General features: G+C 35.1%; 1 protein-coding gene across 6 annotated transcripts in view; it reads left to right on the plus strand.

The window, feature by feature from the left end:
* The window catches only part of TRPC4 (transient receptor potential cation channel, subfamily C, member 4), a 251,741-nt gene that overhangs the window by 196,494 nt on the left and 35,662 nt on the right, over positions 1–19,585 (plus strand). For all 6 annotated transcript variants that reach the window (XM_011992974.1, XM_011992973.1, XM_011992975.1 and 3 more), the window contains one exon: positions 17,098–17,237. In XM_011992974.1, the coding sequence (XP_011848364.1) occupies positions 17,098–17,237 (140 nt within the window). The remainder of the gene's footprint in view (positions 1–17,097; positions 17,238–19,585) is intronic.

Here is a 19,585-nt window from a genome sequence, read left to right on the forward strand (position 1 = left end):
GCCATCCTGGCTAACAGGGTGATACTCCGTCTCTGCTAAAAATACAAAAAGAAATTAGCCCGGCGTGGTGGCGGGCGCCTGTAGTCCCGGCTACTCGGGAGGCTGAGGCAGGAGAATGGCGTGAACCCGGGAGGCGGAGTTTGCAGTGAGCTGAGATCCGGCCACTGCACTCCAGCCTGGGCGACAGAGCAAGACTCCATCTCAAAAAAGAAAAAAGAAAAAAAAGAAAAGAAAAAAAAAGTAGCTAGTGAAAACCTTGTTTTCCTTTCTCCTTGTTATTATAGCCATGGTTAAAATGCACGTTTTAATTATGCTTTTCTCTATACTATGGTTTGCTGAGAAATCACATTTTCTCAATTTAGCTCATCATTTTAAACCTCTCTGCTATCATAGTCACCTCATCATTTGGCTATTAGAAAATATGTGACAAATTTCATGATTCAAAATCTCAGAATTCAGTTTGGGTTACTCTCAACACTGCTGAAGAGACTAAAATGACATTGAGACAGAAAAAGAAAAAAAAAGACAGCCTATTTGAGATAGATATGTTTTTCAGTTTTAAAAATTGTAAAAACCACACTTTAACTATTGTCAATAAGAAAAGTTAACAGGGACAAGATTTGATGTTTTACATAGGATAACTAAACAATATCCTCAGGTGAACTTTAAAATAGAGTAGCTTCTCATTAATCTAAAGTGCATAAAGTGTGATCTTGTTTAAATTAGAAAAAAGGGTCAGGCCGGGCAGGACACAGTGGCTCATGCCTGTAATCCCAGCACTTTGGGAGGCCAAAGTGTGTGGATCGCTTGAGATCAGAAGTTCGAGTAGTACCCATCTCTACTAAAAATATGAAAATTAGCTGGGCATGGTGGCCAGAGCCTGTAATCCCAGCTACCTGGGATGCTGAGGCAGGAGAATGGCTTGAGCCTGAGAGTCAGAGGTTGCAGTGAACCGAGATTGCACCACTGCACTCCGACCTGGGTGACAAAGTGAGACTCTGTCTCAAAAAAAGAAAGAAAAGAAAAATTTAAAAGGCTCACATAATCTATAAGTGTCCTGAATGTCCTTTGGAATAAAATAATTATGACATTGCAGTTGGTATTAAAGATAAAATAACCCTTCCTGATTCATTTAAATTAAATATATCCCATTAAGAATTTTTTAAACGAGTTTTCTTAGAAAATGTCTTGGGAACAATTCTTAATGAAGAGTTTAGGACATTACATTTTCCATTATGGATAACTTACATTGAATGTCTAAAAATTCTAGTGTCCCAAATAAAATGCGGAACACTTCATTTGGAAAAAATACTATAGATACAATAAAATGTAAGCACGTAGAGTATCCCTAATCTTTCCTTGATACCATCAATGAAACTGTGTCAAGTACTTTCCAGGCAGAATGTGCAGTGAAGGATGATAGTGACAAAAGTAAAGCAACAAAGAGCGCTTCTGCTAATGAAGCTTAAATTTTACTGGAATAAATGGGTAATAAACAGAGTTGTGACATAATGTCATAAAATGGTAAATAGTATTTTAAAAATAGGAGGTCCAAAGTTCTAATTACTTGTCCAGTGAAAACAGTCATTGGCTGCCCGCTACACACCAAGATTCTAACAGAATATTTCATGAAAGCTGGCTGGAAGAAACTACATCCAACCACAGCTAAATGATTATATGAGGTATAGATTTAATTGTGAGTATTATAATTCCAGCTTAGAAAAATATCTGCTATAGGCAACATTTTCTCAAGATTTCCTGACTGTAGGGAGTTAATATTTCTGAGAATTTTAGGATGAAAAGAGATTTCCTAGGGGGAAAAAAAAAAAAAAAAACAGGCATGCAAATGATCATCTTGTTTAAATAATGGGGCATGAGGAAAAGATGTTTATATATCAAAGAGATCTGTCAAACCGTTATATTGTTCACCAAGTCTGGTGAATTGTGAATGCCTCATATCCGATACTGAGTTTGCAGTGCCTTGCTAGATCCATGATTAGAAGGAGTGTGTGCTGTGTTGGGCTGTTCTGCAAAAGGCACTGGACTTAAATCCATGCTCAGGTTCTACCATTAGGAGACTATTAAATTATAGGTGGTCACAAGCTCTCAGGATTTTCAGTGTCTTCATCTACAAAATGCAAGATTTAGAGTGAATGACATCTAAAGTCCCCCTGAATCGTAGCATCCTGTCTGCTAAGCTACCATTGTTAAAGCAGAGAAAATTGATCCTTTCGTGGGAAGTATGGTGTTGAGGGGGAAAACAAAGCTAAAGATATCAGAGAAGGAACACTGTAATCTTTTACTAAAAATGTGATATATATAAAAAAGCATGGTCTGGTCTGATGACTATATTAATGAATCCTCTGTATTCTCTTGCCCTGTCCTACTGTCTGATAAAGTAAGTGGCCATGCGTCCCTCAGCAGAACATTTCATAGTTCTTTGTTTGCAAGGTTCTAGATTTATAACATCAAGATTGAATGACTTACGGAAATGATGTGGCTTATAAGTGTGTCCCTCATCATGTTAATTGTCCCAATGGTAGATTAGAACTCTGTTTACGGTTTTTTCTCAAGTCTTCTCGAACTGACTTAGATTTTCAAACCATGTCAGCTCTGTGAGTTACTTGTTGTATAAAGTAATACTTCTTTATTTGTACTAAATTTACTTTTCTTCCATTTTCAAAAGATCTTCCTCACATTCATAATATCTTGATGTATGAGAAATGATCACTTTATACCTCTCATTTGTTTATCCTAGCAAAACACTTTTCACTTATTTGTTTTATATATTTATAAATGTCCATGTTGATCTAGGTAGGAAAGTTCTCTAACTTTAAAGCCTAACCTTTCAAACCAATTGCTTTTTCTTCTTAAGAAGTATGATTTTGCCTGGGAATCTTGCAGTTTTTCAACAATAAGAACTGTATTCAGCCTCATAGAACCAGTTATCTTGTGTTTCAGTACAATGGCAGAATAAGGTTTCTGTTATTTCAGTATCTTTCTTGTTGAAGTTCAACATTGTTGACTATTTAAATCTATTGTGTTTTACATCTTTAGAAAGCAGTTCATAATGGCTCTTCTATCCCTCTGCCGTGGTGTCAGCGATAAGTTGGAACTCACCGTCCAACAAAGCTTTTAGAATTATTTTTACTTCAGACTTGCTTGTATTTGAAGGTTATCGACCTTTCCTTTCTGCCATCAAACAGCCTCAAGAGATCTTCTTGCACATATTTGCTGTCAGGATGAACTTTATTATATAAGAAAGAAAGCCAAAAAGCTTTACAGGGACCAAACTTACGATGCTGGTCGTTGTGATACAGTTCTAACTAATGGAGAAAACTAATCATGGATAATTCTGTTAGAACTCTCAATAGATGAGTAAATTCCAGACAGATAGACACCAATATCCTTCTCAGGCTGTCAAATTACCCACTTAATCTAGAGTAAAAAGTAAAACAGTTGTTTGATCAAGCATTTATATGGACCTAATAACAGAGCTACACTTTTTGGGTGTCTGGAGAAAAAGTTTTGTTGGAAACACTGAATGATGGATTAGAAAGAGCTTGAGGCTAGAAGATCAGAGACTTGGGTACTTTTACGTTCTCCATGACTGAGGCTCTTAACTTATTCAGGGTTTGATTTTTAATATATTATACTAGGAATACGTAATGAATAGAATACGATAAATTTATTTTCATTAAAAAATTACATGAAAACTAAAGCATGTTATATGAGTAATGTGCATTATGAGAATTCATCGAAATTATGGCAAGAGTTTTATCTCAAAGAGAGGTCATTTGTTTCTGAAGATAATATGTAGTAAGATAAGGGAAAAACAAACTTTTGAATGCTAGTTTTCAGGCCTTCCTGAAACCCAGTTTGAATTTTCCCTCAGAATTCATTCCAACTCTGATTGTAACCCACAAATTTTGTTAAAACTTATCCCTTTGCACAAAAGAGTATGGATATGTGTAAAATTTCCAGATGTAGACTTATGTAATTAGCTTAGTAAAATCAATGATAAAATGGATAACGCTTTTCATGAAAGAAGTAGAATTTTGGACTGGGCGTGGGGGCTCACACCTGTAATCTCAGCACTTTAGGAGGACGAGGTGGGCAGATCACGAGGGGTTCGAGACCAGACTGGCCAACATAGTGAAACCCCATCTCTATTTAAAACACAAAAATTAGATGGGCATATTGGCGGGCACATGTAGTCCCAGCTACTCAGGAAGCTGAGACAGGAGAATCACTTGAACTCGGAAGGCAGAGGTTGCAGTGAGCCGAGATTGTGCCACTGCACTCCAGCCTAGACAACAGAGCGAGACTCCATCTCAAAAAAAAAAAAAAAAAAAAAGGAAAAAAAAAAAAAAAAAAAAAGGAAAGAAAGAAAAAAAAAAAAAAAAAAAAAAGGAAAGAAAGAAAGAGAAAAAGAAAGAAGGAAAGAGAAAGAAACTTTAATGAAGGCTATTGTATGAATACAGCAGGAAATACTTTGTTCCTATGAGAAAACAAAATGGCTGCTGAAGTGACATGACATTGTGAGCATGCCCGGGATTATGCCACAATTAAACGGTATGCAAATCTATGCACACTGAGCATGGTGAGAAGGGTGAACTGAGGAAAAGATATAACATAGGAGGAGGTCTAAGCTCTGTTAAAAATAGCTTCTATTGAATTCCTAGGCATAAAGTAAGAATTGCTCATAATATCCAGATTATACAACTTGCCTATAACACATACTTTATTTAGCAATTTTTTAAACAAGTTGGTTTCTCATTTCCATAATTTATTTTACATTTTTATGTTTTAAAAGGTTGATATTAACAAGTCTGAACATCTAAACAAGGCCTACCAAATTGAAGATGTAGAATGAAAAGTTGATGATCACATTTTCATCTAGATAAATATTCGTAGAGTCAAATAATACTATATGTATGGATATATATGTGTGTGTGTATGTGTGTGTGTATAGATATATATACACACACATGTGTATAACCAGTTATGGTTTTTACACATATATGTATAATCAGTTATGTGTATATAAGTACATATAGACACATATATACACATACATACACATATACACACATGTGTGTATATATACATATGTGTGTGCACATATATTTAATTCTTCCTCTTATGACCATTTTTTCATCTTTTGTCAAAAGTCATTAAGATCATATGGCTTCATATTTTCAGCCTCACTGCTGAATTTCCCATCCCCTCAAGCAGCCCCAGACAATATTTTCACAAGTATAAGAAATACGCCTATTACTTTCCCCAGTTCCTCCCTTGGCGTGGTGCTCAAATAATCTTAGCAAACTAGCTTCAGACACACACAGACCTTCAAACCCAAGTTGCAGACTACCCATTTATTAATTTAAAATGGATATTTTAATTTTTGAGGAAATCAGTCAGTACAGTGTGACATATGACCCTCATTTTACTATTTATCTGTGGGAAAAAATATTTTAACATCACCTTCACAGAATTATAAAGACTAACACAGTAATATCTCAAACAATGAAATATTAATGAAGATTTCAGTTATTGTGTGTGCTCCAATTCATGATTTCTTTATTGGAGAGAAACAAACTCTTTTTAGGCCATGACAGTGAAATATAAATTTGATACAGCAAAATTGAAATTTCCAGGCCTTCAGAGAATGTTTGAAAACATGGTTCAAGGGAAGAGGGGAAAAGATAGGAAAAGAGGAGTAGATACCAAAAAGAAAGGGTCATAGTAAAAAAAAAAAAACCAGCATGAGAGATTCTTGAATTAGTCTTCATTAGCACAGAGTAACAACAGTAGTAGTAGTAGTAGTAGTAGTAGTAGTAGTAGTCGTAGTCATAAATAGTAGAAACTGAAAAGTTAGGCAGCGTGCTGAGTAATTTAAATGCATTCTTTTGTTCGAACTTCACAGTAACTCTGTTCCATTTAATCATAATAAATGAGTTAATGTCTCATTTCACAGAGAGGAAACAGGCTTAGAGAATTTAGATTCCTTGCAGGGATCAAGGGATCAAGGAGCTAACAAGTGATACCAGATTCAAATTCCAGTCAATGTAAGTCTAGATCTAGATTCTTTATCCTTTCTGAGACACTGACCCAAAAGTGTGAGAGGTAGAATTTGAAAAGGCAAAAACAGCTCAGAACATGTCTCCATACCTGAGACTTCTTCGCTTCTATTTGCCGACTTAGATTTTTACACAGGTGAAATTTGAATGGACCATGTTTCTGCTTCATTAAATGTCTAATGCTCTTTAAGATGTGCATTTGATATGATTTACTATTGAATATTATGTTTACCAACATACCAAACTTATCACTACCACCATGCTCACATCACCACCAGTATCATCACTGCCTTGCTTCTAATCTAAAACATATTATGTGTGGCTTTCTAGCACTAAAAGAAGCAATCCATTCCAAGAAAGAAAGAGTAAGTCCTTTGATTTGACCTAGAGATGTTTCCTATTTTGCTTTCCATGTATTAGTTGCTATGTCCTAAAGTTAAATTTGTTTTCTTCAAGGACATTATTATTTTTTAAATTTCTGTGTGTGTGTCTATGTGTGTGTGTGTGTGTATGTATGTGTGTGTGTAAGGAGTACTCAGGAAAATTGAAAGAAATAAATATATTTCCTTTGTGCATATTTATTTTTAAAATATTCAGAAGTTTGTATTAAGTGGAAGGTGGTAATTTTCATAGTGAAACTATTAATATTCACTTATTCAAAACTATATATTAGGCAACTACTGCTACCTATTGAAAGGGTAATGAACAAGGAATTGGAGAAATATTTATTCCTTGTCTTCCTATGTACAAAAGCATTCTACTTCTTAGTTTTCATGGAAAATTTTTAAATTAAAATCCTATAAAAAGAAAGCTCCTACACTGATAAAATGTCTCACTTGATTTTTAAGTAACTATTTTTAGGTCAGAAGCTATCAGATGATCTGGAATTCTAAAGTTCTACACTTCACTCTTACTCTGAAACTAACATGGCATCCTTTCTTGGTAAACTTAAAAATGTGTACTTCCTTAATTATATATTCCTAGCTTTTTTTTCTCAAAATGTTAAAATAATGGTGTCAAAACCCATAGTGGTTTAAGCATTTTTAGATGTCTTCCAACTAAGAATATTTAACATTCACTGTCTCTTTATGTCAGTGTTTTTTGAAGTATGGTCTGCTGACTAAAATTATAATTACTGTAGATTCTTATGACAAATTCAGATTATGGTTGGCTGATTTAGAAATTCCAAAAGTATTTTAAACATTAAAGACTGAGAAACAATTCTGGAAGTCAAATTTCCTAATCATGTAATGGTTTTATTAAGGAGCTTCAACGTATTTGAATCTAAACATGAAATAGTTTTACTTCTTTCTATCACTCTCCTTGGCCACCTTATATCAAATATCCTTTCTTTGTTTCCGAATGATATCACTATCAGTTATCATAAATTTTCTGAAATTCAAATTATTTAAAAGTAGGCTATATTCAGTTTAAAACTCAAATTTTATAATAAGCTTAAAGATCTTCTCTTCCCAATAAAGGCCTGACTCATGGCTTGAAGGATAAGGAATTGTCCATCTCTTACACATCCTTTAACTCCAACACTGGTATTCAAGGTAGGACACAGGCTCTTCATGTTTCCTCATTCCTGTTGCTTTAGGGAAGATGGGGGATGGGAGAAGTTAAATGTCCTGATTTACCTGGTACCCTGGTCAGAGCTCTTTCTTGGTTGGTTGTCCTGCCTCTCCGGCTATTACTGAGCCACCTGTGCGATGCTGACTCTCCTGAGGGGTGCATGGCTGTTCCTTGAGGGCCCTGTTGTGCCTCCACACTGCATAGTTCTCTGAGTCAGAGATTCAACTCTGCCAGGCATCTTCCAGTTCCTCCACTCCTGCAACCAGTAGTCAGTCCCTAATGGGGGTCCTGGAACCCTAACAAATCCCTCTTGAGTCCTGGCAAGAAGGCTCAAACCCAGTCTATTCTTGTAATATGCACTTACCTCACAACAGCACCACAGAACATTGCCACCTTAAAAGACAGGCCAGACTACCACGGGCTACTCTATTGCCAAACTTCACTGCTTTTCTATTTTCTGTGATGAGCTGGACCCAGAGGGGAGAGAGCAAGCCAACTGCCCAAACAGATGCCCCAGCAGGGGTGAGGTAGTAGTTCCTCCTCGTAGAAATTCCCAGACTTTATGAGGGGTTTTCTTAGAGTCTCCCTTACTTGACTTAGGGAGGCAGTAGTATTGGTGAGGAAACACCCTTACCTCTCCTTCTGAGATTCACTTTTAGCACAAAAACTGCACTGTCCTGGCCAGGCTGCTGATGCCCGTAATCCAAGCTCCCTCCTTGGGAGGCCAAGGTGGGGAGATGGCTTGATGCCAGGAGTTCAAGACCAGCCTGGCCAACATAGCAAGATTTCTTTTCTACCAGAAAAACAAACAACAACAAAAAAAAGATAGCTGGGCACGGTAGCGTGTGCCTCTAGTCGTTGCTACTCTACGCAGGAGGCTGAGGTGGGAGCATCGCATGAGCTCAGGCGTTTGAGGACGCAGTGAGATATAATGCACCACTACACGGCAACCTGGGAAACAGGGTGAGACTCTGTCTCTAAAAAATAACGACAATGACAAAAACAAAACAGAAACCCTGCACTCCCTGACCTCGTGACTCTCTCACCATCTGTCTTCCTAGGTCTACCTCTGTTATAGATTATGGAAGTAGAGGGCTAGATGTTTGGGAACAGATAGGATCCTGATGCCTCCTAGTAGGCCTTGGAAGGAAAAGTTTGGTTACAATTTTCTGTAAACTCTTTTCAGAACGTGGATACTTGGGGTCCTTGTTTTCACCTTTGTTTGAGTTTTAAGTATAGTGCTGAGAACAGGAGCTGCCCCTTAACTGAGTGCCTCTTAGCGGTCCAGAACAAGTGGGTTTCTACTGAATAAAAGAATTCCTTTAAATTTCTCTTTGAACAGAAGCAGATTTTTGACGAGAGACTACTTTTATATTCCCTGATTTGAAAATCAAAAAACGAAACAATACAAAACTCCAGCAGGGAGGAATGTTTTGTGTTCAGTTATCTTTGTTGATGTGATACCACAACATAAAGCTCGGTGTCCTGTGAAGAGACTTCCAAGGTCAGGTCCCCCACAGCTTTGGGGTTTAAATGATAGACCCCTGGAAGTTGTCATAGGTGAAAAGGTGATGTGCTTTTTGTTTGGGGTTGTTTACTATTGGTGTAAGTACTGACAGTAAGAAAGGGAACGACGGAATATCTGTTTGCAGAGTTACACATTTGTCACATGTAATTGGTGCTGTTAAATGTGGCATCTGAGCATTGCCTACCCCATCACATCCTCACAGCCAGCTTCGCAGGACATAATAGAACCCTCAAATAGCCCTGAGTGAAAATTGTTATGGGAAAGGTAGAAAAAAAAAATAGTAAAAACTTCCAGGCATCTACAAATATTTTTAAAAGGAAGTTCTCTGACTCATTTGTACTGTGATCTTTCCTTTGTTGGTCCCCACAGTCTTGACATCAATGCTTGAAATTAGGCCTCCACCACAACTCTGAGAAATCATGTCCTCTGTTTATAAACAGCAAAGAGCAATTTTGAAATGTTCCCATTGTGGGAACAAGATAAACATTTTGTGACAGAAGCTCTCTTAATCTTTGTTCTCTTCAGGCTTTTTAGTTACCATGGATAATTTACTATCTGAATTCATTTTTTATTTAGTTAATAGCACCCTCTAGTTTTTCTAAAAGCTTGTTTCTTCAAAAATTCAGTAAAGGTTGCCAGAATAAATGAAACTGGCCATTCCGCTACCATGCTCATAACAAACATAAATCCACAGCCATCTGACAGGTATGTGGTGACCAGAGCTATAAAAAGTGATATTTCAATCTGGAACTTAAAAAAAAAGATCCCAACACATTACCCAACAGACATTGATTGGCAATCTTATCTATAGCTCAAGTTTGAACAAAATGATGGCATGAGTTCCCGGTTTTATCAGGATCTCTGTTTTTCCCACACATTTGTGCCTTTCAAAGGTCAGAAGTGAAGTAAGATTTTGGGTGGTCAAGAAAATCAGATTTAATGTCTCCTCCTTGATCTCCAGAGGAACTGTAATATATCAGCATTGTGAGTTTTTGCTTGGTAGTCTTCTTAGAAAACCTTAGAGGTCATCTAGTCTAAACTTCCAGTTGAAGTTTCATCTCCTTTAACCCATCAGATGAGAACAGAGTCTGCTCAGCTATGAAGGAAGTCGAAATAAAATATTGAGTTGTACTGAGCTCATAACTTCTTTATACCTCCTTCCCAAAGCCTTTCATCCTCTATGTAAATACCCACAAGATATTTGAATTTAGCTATTTCGGTGACTGTTAATAATCACATTTGACTTTTCAGTTTAGTAGAAGCAGGTACAAAGATAATGAAGTTTATCTGTAAGACATAATGAAATATAAATGCTCTGGTTAGCATGTACTTTAAAATATATTTTATTTCATGATACATACAAACCTGAAAGCAACTAAATTACAAATTTATTAAGTTGGAATGAATTTTAGAGATTACACAGATCCGTCTCCACTTACTGCTACAATTTCTGTGGCTTAAAGACAGCCTCTGGATTGGAATCTCTGTTACAGGGTAATCCATTCCAGTTTCAGAGCAACTCTAATCGCCAGAATATTCTTCCTTATATTTGGCCAGAAGCTATCTCTCTATACTTTTCTTTTCAAAGATCCAATTTCTGCTTTGTGGAGCAGACCAGAGCAAGTCTGTGCCCTCTTGTACAGGACAGTTCTTCATCTCTCATGGCAGCGATTATGATGACTGCTTTTAGTAAAATTGTCACAATCCTAATAGGAAGAAGCGATCTTTGGCAATTTATGCAGTTAGGATAAAAATCATACTTTGTAAAAGTCATGTAAACCAAACCTCTAAATTTTGAAGTGAAATGAGACCTAGAGAGGCTAAGCTAAGATTCTAAAGCTAACTGCTAGCTGAGTTGAGCCTGGCCCCTTGATCACCTAACATAGACTAGCTCTTATCACTGTGCCTTGTGGTGAAAAATTAACTTGAAATGCATTTGTTAAACCAATGATTGTATGCACATATTTAATATCTGGGAATTGACAGTGTCAAGCAAGACAAAACAAATAAGCAACATTGTACTGAGCTCATAACTTCTTTATGCCTCCTTCCCAAAGCCCTCAGTCTGTCCTCTGAAGCACATAGCTCTGTGCCTTGTAAACTCTCAAGAATAAGAAAATGTTGTCCAAGTGCACTGCATTTAGGAGATTCTGATCCAGTCCTGGTTTCTTCATTACCTAGTGGCATCGCATTATTGTTTACACTGCCTCTTTAGGCCTTAGTTTTCTCATGCAGGCTGTGGTTGTCAATTGAATTCTGAGTCTGTAGCCAGGTTAGTAGGAGAAAGCACCATAGGTGTGGAAAAAATGTGAGTCAAGCCTTTTTTCTTACTGGATATTTTAAATTCTAAGTTTCCCACCAGCTCTAAAATCCAGTGCAGGCATCATATCTTACTCAGTTCTGATATACTCCTTTCTCCAATATGGAGGTAGTAAATACTATCATTTTCCCAATTATGTCCCAATTCTATCTGACCTCTCATGAGAAATTTATTTATGAAAGACGACTAAAAGAGGAAACTAGGACATAAATGCTGAATTTAGAATAAAGCAGTTGTCTACAGCCAACTTTAAAAAATACACTATAATTAATTTATCTGAAATCAGCTCTCATATGAGTTATAAATTTGAACAAAATATAAAAACAAAACTTTATTGATAATTTTAAATAGTCATTGTTTATTTTCACTAATTAATGATAGAACATCATGTCTACTATGTTTTTATTTCATTCAACATTTTATTATTAAAATTTTCAAACAGAGAGAAAATGTAAAAGAAATGTAGTTACTCATATATTGCCTGTAATCAATGTATTACAATAATATTTTAAATTATTTTTTCTATCACTGTATTCATTCCTCAATATCAATTTTGTAATTTTTGCTACATTCAAATTAAGTTATAACACTAACTTTTGGAGTTGAGTGCAGAGATACAACATGTTATCAAACACATACGGTCATGTAATCACCACCACAGGAGACAGCAAACTATGGACCTGATCTCAGATTGTTTGCCAGTTTTTTAAAATAATTTCATTGAAACACATTCATGCCCATTTATTGCAAAGCCTAAATTATTTGTTCTCTGACCCTTTACAGAAAAGTCGTTATAATTTTTTATAAATGCCCTTTATCAAATTAAGAAATTTCCCTTTTATTCATACTTTACTGAAAGTTTTTATCATGAATGCATCTTAAATTTTGTCAAATGCTTATACTGCATCTATTGAAATCATCACATTTTTTCAAAAATCTGTTGATGGGATAAATTATGCTGATTGATTTTTAAATATTGAAACAACATTTCATTATCTGGAAAAAACATTACTTGGTCATGATTTATTTTTTTCATATATATTGCTAACTTTTATTCACTACTATTTATTGAGGATTTTTGTGCATATTTACAAGGGCTATTGATGTGTCATTTTAAAGAGTTTTGTCTGATTGTTTATCAGTGTAATACTTGCCTCTTAAATGTTTCTTACTGTTGTGTCTTTGTAAGAGTTTGATTAGCACCGGTATTATTTTTTCTTGAAATGTTTGGTTGAACACACCATGAAATCAACTGGACCTGAATTTTTTTGTTGTTGGAAGGATATTAACTACAGGTTCATTTCCTTTAATAAGTATAGGACTATTCAGGTTGCTTTATGTTCTCTTGAGTGAGTTTTGAAGTTTACGTCTCAGGGAAAAAAAAGCTCATTTAAGTTCTGAAATGTACGAGCATCCAGTTATTCATTCTAGTTGCTTATTATTCTTATAATATCTGTAAGATCTGTCTTGATGTTCCTTCTTTAATTTCTGATATTGATCATTTATATCATCTTTTTTGTTAATCATCTGGCTAGCGTTTTATCAATTTTATTGACCACTTCAAAAAACTAGATTTTTGTTTTCATCGATTTATCTTTTGTTTTATGTTTCAGATTGTATTGATTTTTGTTACCTTTGTTATTTTCTTCTTTCTGCTTGTTTTGGTTTAAACTTGCTCTTCTTTTTATAATGTCTTAATTGAAGGTGAAATCACTGAGTTGAACCCCTCATTCTTTTTTAATAAAGCATTCAGAGCTGCACATTTCCTCTAAGTACTGCTCTAGAAGCCTCACAAAGAGTTTTTAGTTGTGTCTTCGTTTTCAATCTTTTCAAAATATTTTTAATTATTCTCATAAATTCGTATTTGAGCCGAAAGAACTATATTGTTTAGTTGAAAAATATTCGGGGATTTTCTAGGTACATTTAACTATTGATTGGTTGTTTATTTATGTTGTGGTCATAGAACTTACTTAGTATGATTTCAACATATATAAATGTGTTGAGGTTTGTTTTAGGGTCCACACTATGGTCTATCTTGGTCAATGTTCCATGTGCACAAGAAAGAAATATGTTTTCTGCTGTTGTCATGTTGTTGATAGTGTTGTTCAGGTCTTCTATATCATACTAAATTTCTGTCTGGTGGTTCTGTTGGTTACAGAGAGGAATGCTGAAAGCTCCAATTCTAATTCTACTTTTCTTTGTTTCTTATTTCAGTTTTAATAGTTATGGCATCTTGTATTATAGGGTTCTTTTGTTAACCATAAGCACACACAGAATTTTTATATCTTCTTAGCGAATTGACCTTTTTATTTTTATGTTATATCCCTCTCTATGCCTAGTAATATTGCTTCTTGTGAAATGCATCTACTTTTATATTAATGTAGCCACGGGAGCTGTCTTTTAATTATTGTTTTATGTTATTTCTTTATTTTTCCTTTACTTCTGTGTAATGAAGTAAAGGAATGAATTGTAATAGAGTTGTGCCTGTACTTTTTTGTGTGTATGATCATCTCTGTATTTTCCTTAGTGTGTTTAGATCATACATTTCATTGAGTATAATTATGATATGGGTAAACTGGAAGTCTACCCCCATTGCTATTGTTCTTTCCTATTTATTCCATCTGTTCTTCATTGCATTTTTCCTTGTTTGCTTGTTATTGGATTAAATATTTGTATAACACTATTATTTACATTTATGGCTCTCTACTCATATATTTTAAAATATTTAAAAGGATGCCATAATATTTACAATATAAACTATTAATTTATTACATTCTAACTTCAAAAATATTATTCTGCTTTATGTGTAGTATAAAAACCTAATGATGGTAGGCTTGTAATTCCCCTGTCTCATCTTTTGTGCTAATGTCATTATACATTTTACTTTTACATATGTTGGAAATTACAATACATTGCTACAGTTTTTACTTAGGCAGTAATTATAAGTTAGAAAACTTTTAAATAAAAATATATATTTTATTTTATATGTATAACATCTTCATATATATATGTATATACACACACACATTTATGGACATAAATCTTCATTTTTAAAAATAAATCTAACTTTCCATCCAATATTATATAACTTCTGGCTTAAAAATATCCTTTTAGTATGTCTTTTAGTGTGGGTCTGACAGAAATAAATTGTCTCAGATTTTGATTGTTTGAAGAAAAAGTCTTTAGTAAGTATTTCTTAGAGCTATTTGTGTTGTATATAGAATCCTGGGTTAATTTTTATTCTTTTTCTTTCAGCACTTTAAAGATGTCACTCCAGGCCAGGCGCGGTGGCTCCTGCCTGTAATCCCAGGCAGGGAGTTACTTTGGGAGGCCAAGGTGGGCGGATCATGAGGTCAGGAGATTGAGACTATTCTGGCCAACATGGTGACACCCCATCTCTACTAAAATACAAAAAATTGGCCAGGTTGGGTAGTGTGTGCCTGTAGTCCCAGCTACTTGGGAGGCTGAGGCAGGGAAATCGTTTTAACCCAGGAGGTGGAGATTGCAGTGGGCCGAGATCACGCTACTGCACTCCAACCTGGCGACAGAGCAAGACTCCATCTAAAAAAAAAAAAAAAAAAAGTTACTCCATTGCCTTGTATATACTTTTTACACCAGAAGTGTGGTGTCAGTCTTACTTTTCTTCCTTTTTTTTTTTTTCTTGGCTGCTTTTGGTATTTTTTCTTTATCTTTTGTTTTTGACAGCTTGAATATGATGCATCATGGTTTGGTGTATGTGGGTACATATGTGTATGTGTGTTTTGGAAAGTTATTCATTCCACCTATGCAGAAGACTAGCAACAGACGTACGCAGCCTTTATGCCTGAAAATGTACATGTCTCTTCTCTTCTGTGTTAGTATAGAGGTTTGAGGCAGTAAGTCAGGAGTTGAGTTGGGTTTGGGTTTTGTTGTTGCTACGGTCAATTTCAGTGCATCACATGCCTCAGCTTAGGGTGGAAAAGAAGATTATTCTCTTCTTTTTTGGAGAAGGTGGTTCCTTCTCCACCTACAGTTTTGACCTTCCCTGTGCATCTGTGCCTCAGAGGCCCTTCCTCCATTGGTTGTCAATTGCTGATTGTTCCCTGGTGTTTGTTGGCCTAGTGATGCAGGGCAGGAAAACTCTCTGATGTCCTCATCCAGGGTCAGACTTAGGTAGGCCTATATCTGAGTGCTAGGGATGGCACTTTCTCCATGATCTATGCCCTCCTTTTCATGGCAAACATGGCAGCTTATGTACAGGGAAGTTTTTCCTGCCCCTGCTCTGCTGGTGTTGCTGTAATCCTGAGACCCAGGAGTGCTTTCTGTCCCTTCCACCAGGCTAAAGTGTTTTGCTCCTTAGGGGAGAGGAGCCTGGATAGGACTCTGTGCCTCTTCCACAGAATCAGCCTCTTTTCTCCCCCGGGCTTGAACTATAATATTTCCTTTGAGCTTTGGATGGGGTCCGTGAAGAAGAGCATGCAAAACGGTAGAAATGTTCCTTGTGACTGTGGGTCCCAGGGATTCTGGTCTCTCCTGCGACCTCACAGTGAGTCTAATGTCTTGGATGGTACCAGTGTCTCTTCCTTGCATACTCTGCTGCAGGTGAGCTAAGGCTCAAAACGTGGATGCTTTAGAGGACAGTGCTTATATTTCAAGTTTAGATTCCTTGGTTTCTTATCTCTCTGATGCATGCTTGGAAAATTATAATTTTATAATTTCAATTTTTCTTGAGTCAGTGGAGGGATAATACTTTTCCAACTTTCTACATCCTACGCAGATCTTCAACTCTAAATTTCATGTTTCAGAATATTATCCTAAAGAATTCTCATTGTTTGCTTGTGTTAATGTAGTTATGACATCATCTTTACCCTTTTAATATTTACTGAATCTACTGATATCTCTCTCATCATTAGGCTCTAAATATGGAATTATAAAATTTTAATAAGATAATGGAAATAAAATAATAACCTACACTAATATTTTGTAAGTGCTTCATAGAACTTGAAAATAAAGCATTTCCTATTAAAAATTAAAAATATATTTTTCTAGATACAGCTTTAAAGCTATTGCTACATATAAAGTATTTTAATGAATTACCATGAATGCTATAACCATCATGTCTCAAGACTAAAGTCCGGTCTCTGAAGGCACTAACTGCTTAAAGAAACACAACACGGTATTCCACTTATTGTCTGAAACCAGTTATGATTGCTAGATACACTGATTTTCATGGTCTTTGAGTCATTTTGACTTGGGAGAAAAATATATGTCAAGATATTTGCTTTTTAGAAAATGTTATTTTGCAAGGGAAATATATAGTTATAAAGGAGCTACTGTATAACTCAAAAACTACATATCCTTATGAATTTATCAAATGGATAAAAGAAAGTGAGGCTGTCCTAACAACATCTTCCAGAATTAACTTAGTATCTGAAAGTCTTAAAATATGGCTGGGACTCAATATTATTACCTATAAAAAAATAGAAGTTGCATTCTAGTATAACAATGTGGTCTCTTGCAGCTTCGAGATCTGTAAATGTTAAATTGTATATTGCTTTTTTTTAGTGATTCTATTGAAACCATACTTATAATGAATCTTTCTATAATTGCAGGTTTCATATGGGGAGAAATTAAACAGATGTGGGATGGCGGACTTCAGGACTACATCCATGATTGGTGGAATCTAATGGACTTTGTAATGAACTCCTTATATTTAGCGACAATCTCCTTGAAAATTGTCGCGTTTGTAAAGGTAACTATTATTTATGTTGTTGGTAAAGCATATGTTCTGATTATTAATGATATACTTTCAATTGATATTAATTTTATTAATAAAGTTACCTAGAACTTTTTCTGGATGTAGTATTCATCAGCTCATGGTTTTATTGATAGATATATAGGCATAAAAATACATAAGTAAATGCATAACTTTAATCACAAAACAAATTTTTATAAGTAGAAGTTATCACCCAATTCCCTTGCATCTGCTAAGTAGAATGATGTTTCAAAATTATTCACGGTAACTGCTCTAGTTTCTAATCCTTTCTATTTCTACTGAAATTCTACTTCAAACACTGTTTAAATTTTGACAACCCAAATCTATTTTCTTCAGTTATAACTAATAGATAAAATTTCATAGACAGATCAAAATATTACTCTTTCAAAGCGTTGAAATTATTATTCAGTATAAACTAATACAACTTGATATAATTAGAGCAGAATATAATTTCTTTCTCCTCATCCCATTCAACTTGACAGTGCCTGAAATCTCACACACTCATTACTCCCCCAGATTTTGTACACCATCAATCTTATCCCAACCTCATAATTTGCATAAAACAGTTTTGTTCTGTCATGACAATTGGGATTATTTTGTACTTTGTTGGGTTTCTTTCAACCCAAAGGATTATCTTCTCTCCTTCACTGATTTTCCTTTTCCCCCTTTCCTTTTCTCTTTCTTTTAAAAAAAATTTCAAAATGACTACTTAATTAGTAAAAAATAAAGAAAGAAAGAATATCGAATTGGGTATGACATAAATAATGCATTCAATTTAATAATCTGAACTACGAAATTCTAACATGTAGACACACTTTTATTCATTTAGCCTAGTTCTTAAAATAACGCCCTCTGCTTCTGTGGGCAACCTTCAGGTATGACAGAATCAAAATTGTCTGAAGTTGGAAAGGCCATAGTTTTCAGTTAAAATGCTACCAGTTCTCACCAAAATACTAGGGGAAAGCAATTTCTGTCAATTTTATGGAAAGCAAGTATATTTTAAAATGAAAACATAATTTGGTAATTTTATTAATGCATTGAGGTAAATGACCTTGAAAAAATTAAGACAGCAGAGGTACTCTTTTAACCAAAGGAGATTATGCATCTCTGTAAGAGGTGGGCAGTCTGTTGATTAAGCGCCTAGCTCTCCAGTCCCCTTCTTCTGTCATGATCCTTAGATGTATACATAAAATTGTTTAGACCTACTTCTAAAAGTAATATAGGTAGTTTTTCTGTAGCTTTGTGCTGTTATGAAATTCTGGGATTATATCACAATAGCAGTTCTTCTCAAATTTCTAGGTGGATAAGAATCATAAGGAGAGCTTGCTGAAATTCAGGCTCCTTTTCTCCATCACCAGATTTAAGTTAGGCGTACTAGGACAAGGTCCAAATTTGCATTTCTAACAAACTCCCAGTTTATATTGACACAGTTGATCTAAGGAATGAAGAACATTGCATTGTATAGACCTGTTCTACAGCTCAGAGAAGTGTGAGATGGAGTCCAAAAGAAACTGTTATTATACATTTATTTACACAATATTTAAACTAAGCTATATCATGTTTGTATTTGTTACATTTGTATGATGTTTATATACAGCACATATATTTTTTCATATATAAGAACTCTGGCATGTAGTGAGTATGCTTACATAGATTAATGGGTATTTGTGGATGTTTTACCTCAAGACTTTTAGATGTGGGATTTTAATTTAGTTAAAAAGTTGTAAATTCTACACTGGCAAAATCTATTTTACCATTGAAATCTAAGCATTGTTCTTTATGTTTAGAATTAAACTCACTCACCCCCAGTGATGAAGAGGAGGGGGCAGAGGGGGAAACGGGATATGGAGAAGTGCACAGTAATTACAGCAGATGAAGACGACCTAAGGAATGTGAAGTCTTCAAAAAATACATAGTTTGTTAATAAATGGTCATAGGAGTTCAGCTATAATTGGAAATATAATCCATGACATGTCCTTTCTGAAGGATTTGCATTTAGCACAATGTATGTGTTTGAGTTGGGTGCATGTATTCATTGGCATGCACTGTAAAATCACATTTTTTGTGCTCCTTTCCTCCATCACTTACTAGTTGGGTGACCTTGAGCCTGTTTCTTCACCTCTGTTAGTCTCATCCATAAAATAAGAAAAATAATAATTTCTACCTTATGCTGTTGGCATGAGAAGTAAATCAGTCGATATATGTAAAGTGCCTGTTACAGAATAAACACACTAAATTAATTTTTCCTTTCTTTTTTTTTTTTTTTACTTTTGTCTTTGCTTTCTTCCTCATATACTATGAGTCCACTAGACTTGCCTTTTGTA

Source organism: Mandrillus leucophaeus, unplaced genomic scaffold (assembly GCF_000951045.1).
Source record: "Mandrillus leucophaeus isolate KB7577 unplaced genomic scaffold, Mleu.le_1.0 Scaffold421, whole genome shotgun sequence".
Classification (NCBI taxonomy): Eukaryota; Metazoa; Chordata; class Mammalia; order Primates; family Cercopithecidae; genus Mandrillus; species Mandrillus leucophaeus.